This window comes from Cyprinodon tularosa, unplaced genomic scaffold (assembly GCF_016077235.1).
Source record: "Cyprinodon tularosa strain WSP-4 unplaced genomic scaffold, ASM1607723v1 ctg661, whole genome shotgun sequence".
NCBI classification, from domain to species: domain Eukaryota; kingdom Metazoa; phylum Chordata; class Actinopteri; order Cyprinodontiformes; family Cyprinodontidae; genus Cyprinodon; species Cyprinodon tularosa.
The window spans coordinates 372,151-380,067 of NW_024039409.1; the positions used below are offsets into that span (position 1 = coordinate 372,151).

Below are 7,917 nucleotides of genomic sequence, written 5' to 3' on the forward strand. Positions count from 1 at the left end.
TGAATAAATATACCATGAAATAAATAGATGTATTATTTATTTATTTATTTAATTTATGAATATACCATAAATTGGAAAATGCATAGTAAATATGTTACCAGATATTTACCAATACATTAAAAATGATAAATTTAAGAATTACTTGTCATGTAAAAATGTATTCATCTGAAATTAAACGTATATATTTACTTTATATTTATATATACATCCCTGATATACATTAGATGATGGCTAATGGGACAGTTGAATACGGTTTTCTGGGGCGCAACATGGAGTCCAAAAATATCTGATGTTTCTTTAGTAACATAAGGTTTTACCACTATAAAGATGCTATCAGGACACTCAAAAAGGACAAAGCAAAGCATATTAATATATAAATACAGAAGTAGTTTAAAAAAACTCAAATGAGACATCAGAAAATGTGTCTCTGATTTAATTTTCTGTGGTTGTGTGGACCATAGAGCAGCATATTTATTAGTTCTTTTAAATTCTGCAAATTTTTGTTGTTTTTCTTGAAAAAATATGAGCTATTTTGATTAACGCTTGCTTTTTTTTAAATATATATTTCCCATATAATTTTTACTTTGAAAAAAAAAATGAGAAAACATTTTAAATTGTAAATAATTAAGAAAGGGTTTGGAACAAAAATAATTCTGATTAAAGTAACAAATGTTTATCCAATTGCTGATATCAAGTAACAAGCAGCTTGTTCGTCACATTGAATAGCTGCTTGAATACTTGTACTAAATTGATGAGGTACTTTTTGAATACTGGTCTTTAAGTCTATGTATAAGAACATAAGTAAGTATTAAAATCTTATACTATTTTAGCAGCAGTTTGTTCTTTAATCTCTTAAGTAAAAGCATCTATATATTCTTTTTCTGTTCCATTTTTGGTATAATACAATAAACAGTGAAATCGATACTATAATTTGGCCATGTCATGACCCAGTGTCTGTTTAACTATCATTTCCTACCACTTTGTTCATAAATTATTATTTAACGTGTTTGAGCAGCTTCTAAAATGACATATTCTCACTTCGGGGATTTTTAACGAACCTGGCAGCACCGGGAGAGCAAAGTACCCGGATGTTCTACACGATGATGCACTCAATAGTATCTGAAATCCGAACTCTGTTCAAAAACAACGTTTCAGCTTTTGTGTATATCCGTGTATATAATATATTATAATATAATATAATATAATATAATATAATATAATATAATATAATATAATATAATATAATATAATATAATATAATATAATATAATATAATATAATATAATATAATATAATATAATATAATATAATATAATATAATATAATATAATATACACTGTTGCTCTGTATTCCGCTCACCTTAAATGCATCTACAGCGCTTCAAATGGCAAGATCTGATTGGCTGCGAGCACCGAAGCTCCGCCCCTTCAGTCGTCCACTCCCGGAAGAGGTTTTTGCAGGGAGATGATGGAGAAACTCAGTTGACAGCTGAATTTCCTCCTAACACAATAATTACGTTAACCTTATTCGGTCCTCCTGATATATCCAGAGTCGTTTTCGTATATTTGTTCCTTTTTTTAACTCTCGCGGTATCTCCGTGTTCGATTTTAGGAGACCTGTGGTGTTGTGGCTGTGGTTAACTCTTGAACTCTTTCCGTGGTCTCTGACTGCTATGGAACATGGCAACGACTGAGACGCAGCTGATGTTGAGCGTCGGATTGATTGGTACACTTTTAATTATTCAGCTCATTTCCTTCTAGTATACAAGTTGTGTAATAATTTAAACATCTTATTTTGGCGCTTTAAGACTTTTGGACGATCACATGACAGCAGTGTGACCCATATGTGCTGCATCAGCAGGAGCAGCTCTCATAGATCTGGGGTCACAGATCATTCATGCTGATTTTAGAGTTGAAGGAAATGACAGTTTTCATAACTCCATTTATTTCTTTAAAGTTCTGTCAGATATGTATACATTTCCTTCCACTTCTCAGCTATGCCCTGCCTTAATGTGAAGTTTAAAAGCTATATATTAACACCATAAGTCTGGAGTGATTTATTATTGATGCATATTTTTCCCCTCTAGAGAAAGATGTTAATGGAGACACATTGTGGGTGTGGTGTTATCCTTCCATCACTGCTGAACTGAGGCAACTCCTGCTCAGGAAGTGCTGCCTGACACAGGATGGCCGGGATTTCCACACCTTTGTGTTCGGCCAGTTCAGCCGAACCTGGTACTACATCAGCACAGTGGAGGTCCAGGAGCCGACGGCACTGAAAAAGGTACCGATCTGGAAGCAGCCAGCTGCCTCACCCGGGTTGGTAACATCACTGAAAATACATGCGCTGATGTCTGTGTCTTTCCTCGGCTTAAAGGTCACCCATTTTTCCATTTGTGTAACGGCGAAAGACTTCAACCCTGAGAAATATGCAGCTCTAAGTAGAATACTCTGCAGGTAACATCTTAGAAAATACATTTCTCTCTCTTTTTTTTTTTTTTTTTTTAGTGCTCTGAGTACGTAATGGTTCGGTGACATTTGTTTTTCAGAATGTACATCAAACATGGCAGTCCAGTGAAGATGATGGAGGCTTACATCACCGTCCTCACCAAGGGGATTTGTCAGAACGATGAAAACGGCTCGTTTCTCATCAGGGATTATGATGTCAGAAAGGCGTACCTGGCCGGTTCAGTCAAAGGTTAGACCGTCATTGTGTCGGCTGTTCTGTTTTCTCTCAGAAAATAATCAACTTTAATGGAAAAGTTTGTTTATATTAACAAAAGAAAAAAAATAAGATTCCGGGTAACAGTACAATAACCATCATAAATATAATTTATTAATGATTAACAGGTAGTTTATTAATGTTTGATAATCATTTATAAAACGCATCCAAACCATTTATAAAACATAAATAGATCATATCACCCTGCTACGTTAGTTTAGCCCTAACATCAGTGAATTAAAGACCTGAACCTAACCTTTATTTTTAATTTAACTTGCCTTGTCATGTTGGACTTACCCTTACCCCAACATTAATGGGCTTAATAGCTTAATAATTGATCTGTTTACCTTTTACAGATGGTTTAGATGCAGTTTAGAAATGATTCAGGCATTAATAAACTGTCTATTAATCATTAATACATTTTCAGCTTTGTTGACAAAAAAAAAATGCACGGTGCAGCAGTGGGTAGCAGGTTCCAGGTTCGATTCCCGGCCCGGGGTCTTTCAGCATGGAGTTCGCATGTTCTACCTGTGCATGCCTGGGTTCTCTCCAGGCGCTCTGGCTTCCTCCCACAGTCCAAAATCATGACTTCTCTCTTAGGTCCTTAGGTGTGAGTGTGTGTGTGCATGGTTGTGTGTCTTTGTGCGTCTCTGTGTTGCCCTGCGACAGACTGGCAACCTGTTCAGGGTACTAAACTTTAAACTACCTCAATGGGCGTGTATCCCTTTAGTCATGTACAAAAATCTATTTGATTACACACCTTTTGGTGATTTTTGATTTGTATGGTGAGCTCACCTTAGATTTATTTTTTTTTGTACAAAACTAAAGGGAAGAGGATTAGGGCCACTGGAAAAAAAAGAGTTAACTGATTTTTAAATTTTATTTCAGTTTATTATGGGAAAAAAGTCAGAATTCTGATTTTTTTCTTCACAATTCTGACTTTTTTTCTCACAATTCTGACTTTTTTTTCTCACAATTCTGACTTTTTTTTTCTCACAATTCTGACTTTTTTTCCTCAGAATTCTGACAGCTAACAAACATGTTAGCATCAAGCCATAGCCATGTCTGTTTTAGAGACTAGCTCTCTTGTTTTAATGACCTTCTGCTCCTCCATTAATGAGGAGACCCCTCTGGCACGTAAAAAGTTGCCTTATTCCGTCATTTTCCACCAATGTGTCACTGGCCCTCTCAAACAACTCACATCTTTGTCAGTGAAGCTGAGTGCTCCACATCTCTTCCTTCATGGTGCCCATCTACATTAAGATCCAAGATTCTGAAATTAAAGTCAGAATTCTGAGAAAAAAAGTCAGAATTTTGAGAAAAAAGTCAGAATTCTGACTTTTTCCCCATGTTAAACTGAAATAAAATAAAAAAAATCAGTTAACTTTTTTTTTTTTTTTCAGTGGCACTAATCCTCTTCCGTATATACACCCCCGTTGAGGTAGTGTAAAGTATTTTCCGTACAAACCTAAAGGGATAAACGCAAATCTGACGTCTTGCGCATGCGTATTGACTATAGGTATGCTGGTCTGATGGGGTATGTCCACCTGACAGAACACTGGATATATGCACTGGCGAACCTGGAGGAAAAAGCAGGAGAAGATGGATGTTTGATTAAAAAGAAAAAATCCCCCCTCTGTTAAAGACTCATAATTTCAGTAGATGTTTTATAAGTGCGTCATTTGGACACCTGATGCTGAGAACGTATTGGTGACCCGGGTTTTCTGCCCCCTCCTCTGTCTCAGATGTGGTGTCTCAGTTCGGGATGGAGACCATCATCTTATACACCGCCCTGATGCTGAAGAAGAGGATCGTGGTTCATCATCCTCGGATCGAGGCATTGTTGGAGTTCACCAGGTACATCCAAGACGTTTAACTTTCTCTTTATTGAGAGGAACGATGTCCTGATGCTGATTCTGGATCCTCTTGGTGAGCAGAGTCCTGCCTGCTCTGACGTGGCACAGAAAGGACTGGTCCATCCTGCACCCTTATGTGCATCTGACTGAGGCTGAGCTGGAGGACTTAAAGAAGTGCCCCGGTGAGACCACCTTCTGCTCTCTCTAATTAACAGGAAACATCTCCAGGCTCCCAGATGTTCCCCCATCTGTAGCATCATCTAATTGGAGGGAGTATTCATCACTGATGTTTGTGCTCTCTGCACAGGATACATCGCAGGCTTTGTGGATCCGGAAGTGAGCAACAGATCGGATTTGTTTGATGTGTTTGTGAACCTTCCAGATAGTGAGATCACTGTGTCCCAGGGAGCCAAAGGTAAGCCGCGTTCAAAGAGAAACCACGACACAGCAGATTTCTAATGAATAAGATTTCAGTTCAGAGGAAAACTCATGATCAAAGTAGAAATCTGTATTATTTATATCAACATCTCTAATTATTGTTTATAGCCAGGAAGAAAAAAACTGTGTCTCAGAATAATCCAATATTATATAAATACAGTGAAAAGTAAATAAATACAGATTTATTTTTATAGCCTGTACCTGCATGGAGAGTAGAAAGCACAATTTCACGGTTAAAGAAGCTGGATGTTCTGAGACTGAGTTTAAGGAAAGTTTGGTAGAAGGAAAAAGTGCAGTGCAAGGGACAAACATCACAGATACTGGACCACAGCTAGAACAGAAACATCCAGACATACCAAGAATACGGGCTGCAGCCCTTTTACAATAAACAGCAGCAGTATCTTAAGCCGGGCACAGTGTATGATTTTTTTTGGCTGACTTTCAGCCTGATCGTGTGTCGTAAATCATGTAGTGTACAGACGGTAACGAGGGACGATCAGCCTCTCAAGACCATCTCCCGATCAGGTATCGTAAGGTCGGGAGAAAATCAAGCATGTTTGAAATTCAGTCGGCCGTCCTAAGGTGGTCGTGGGCAAATGATTGATGGCCGCTCACACTGAGCCTGGTTCTGCTGGAGGTTTCTTCCTGTTAAAAGGGAGTTTTTCCTCTCCACTGTCACTACACGCATGCTTAGTGTGAGGGATTGTATTTGAGTCAATGAGTCGATGCAATTAACTGGTTTTCCTTAGATAGAAAACTTTGAATCAATTTGACTGTATGATCTGGTTGAATTATAAAGTGCCTTGAGTTGGCGCTATAGAAATAAATTGAATTGAAGTGAAATGTCTTCAAACTTGGAAACAAAGTCCAGTGGATTTTATTTTTTTTTACTTTTATGGAATGACAATGATCTGGATAAATGAGAATCTTCATCAGCATTCATAGCGATGTTCCTGAATTTCCAAGCTTCCTCTGATGCCTTCAGATTAATACTCCGTATTTCACCTCAGAGGCCATGGCGATGGGGAAGCTACACAAGGAAATTGCTCACATCATCGTCCAGTCGGCAGAGGACGCCGAGCGATCGGACAGCCAAGTCATTAAGGTGAGAACCCACGCAGAACCAGCTCCCCTCTCACCTTCTCTTTGGTTCTAAATCTATCCCAATGAATCCACAGGACATTTCCATCAAGACTAAAGAAGTCCTTACCAGCCTGTTCGCTCTGGTCGAAGAGTGCGAAGACTCTAAAATCACGCTGGAGGTTTTAAAGCAGCATCATTTCCCTCCAGCCACTGAGAACTTCCTCTTTCACCTGGCAGCAGCAGAACAACTCCTACGAATATGAACTTTTTTTTTTGTCATTAGTTATAATCTGAAGGTGAGGAAACATCAGGAGCAGCAAGAGAGTGAACCGCAATTGTTAACATTTGTATTCTGAAGTGACCACAGGTGAACACGTTTAAGCCGGGGGTGGGGGGTGTTTAGTTTTTGCACAAGAGAGCAAAGGATCAATGTTAGGATTAACAGTAGGTGGTGCTGGTCATAGAGAAGCCGACATCCAGCCATTATGGACATCAGCATCATATTATTATGGGATTTGAGGCGTTTACTTAAATCCTTCCTGGGTGGAATAATTATGCATCATGCAAACTTATTTCCTCAACTATTTAGTTACTGCAAGCTGCACCTCAACCACAGGATTATTCATAGCATTAACCAACTCCAGGTTCTATTCTAACCAGACATTTGACCTCTCTTCTATTAAATTGGTTTCCTTTGACTGATTAAAGCCTAACAGAGAAACTTTCATGCATAAAGGCAATCTAGGACTTCACTTCCACAAGATTTAAGTGAATGTATGCATGTTTCTGAGCCTGTTTGTATAATTCTGAACTCTATAATTACTCACTGGATCAGTTTAAAGTGGTTTGTTGTATCATGAGCGTCCAAACCCGGAAAACGATTGGTTTAAATAAACAAATAAAAGTAAAACTCATAAAAGTGTATGTGGGAATGAGCAGATAGAAGCCATCCTTAAAGGAATAGTACACCCAAAACATGATTAGCCTTCATTTTCTACTCACCCCCATGCTGAACAACACTCTGGAGTACTTTTTTGATATCTCAAATACATCTGGAGATCTGGGAGGCTTCTTGCTGTCTGCTGACATTCAAATAATGGAGGTCTATGGCGCCCAAGGCAGAAAGGTCCATAAAAGTCCACAAAAAACGTGTCAATATTCCTCCATACTGCTCGTCCAATGTATTCCAAGTGTCCTGAGTGGGTAGCGTCCATAATTTACCCGAAACGAAGTCATTTAGAATGTTTTTAGAGCATAAACAGTAGTGTATAGGATTTCCTGAAAGCGCGTTCACGAGTCTACGGAAACCGCGGCAGACCAAACCAGACGAAAGTGCGCATTCAGCTCGGCAAAGAACTCATGCTCTTCCTCAACACTGAAGTCCTTAGACATTTTTCTTTCGTTGTTTCTTTCTTTGCACAGGTAAACAGCACATTTCTTCTGCTACGCTTGCATTATCGGCAGAGCAGACGCTGAATGCGCACTTTCATCTGGTTTGGTCTGCCGCGGTTTCCGTAGACTCGTGAACGCGCTTCTAGGAAGTCCTATACACTACTGTTTATGCTCTAAAAACATTCTAAATGACTTCGTTTCGAGTAAATTATGGACGCTACCCACTCAGGACACTTGGAATACATTGGACGAGCAGTATGGAGGAATATTGACACGTTTTTTGTGGACTTTTATGGACCTTTCTGCCTCGGGCGCCATAGACCTCCATTATTTGAATGTCAGCAGACAGCAAGAAGCCTCCCAGATCTCCAGATGCATTTGAGATATCAAAAAAGTACTCCAGGGTGTTGTTCAGCATGGGGGTGAG

General features: G+C 38.8%; 1 protein-coding gene across 1 annotated transcript; it reads left to right on the top strand.

Annotated features, from left to right (window-relative positions):
• Positions 1 to 1,431: 1,431 nt before the first annotated feature.
• On the top strand, positions 1,432 to 7,017 carry dennd10 (DENN domain containing 10). Its single transcript, XM_038309486.1, has 9 exons — positions 1,432 to 1,725; positions 2,087 to 2,283; positions 2,377 to 2,456; positions 2,549 to 2,697; positions 4,467 to 4,578; positions 4,659 to 4,759; positions 4,885 to 4,992; positions 6,026 to 6,120; positions 6,194 to 7,017. The coding sequence occupies exons 1-9, from the start codon at positions 1,680 to 1,682 to the stop codon at positions 6,359 to 6,361; spliced, it is 1,056 nt and encodes a 351-aa protein (XP_038165414.1). The 5' UTR covers positions 1,432 to 1,679; the 3' UTR covers positions 6,362 to 7,017.
• Positions 7,018 to 7,917: the final 900 nt, after the last annotated feature.

What these genes read in the sequence shown, in the direction of transcription:
- dennd10 (XM_038309486.1), top strand. Translation starts at nt 1,680, where the DNA reads ATGGCAACGACTGAGACGCAGCTGATGTTGAGCGTCGGATTGATTG. An exon ending in GTTGAGCGTCGGATTGATTG is followed by an intron (nt 1,726 to 2,086) that starts GTACACTTTTAA and finishes TTTCCCCTCTAG; the next exon opens with AGAAAGATGTTAATGGAGAC. An exon ending in CTAAGTAGAATACTCTGCAG is followed by an intron (nt 2,457 to 2,548) that starts GTAACATCTTAG and finishes TTTGTTTTTCAG; the next exon opens with AATGTACATCAAACATGGCA.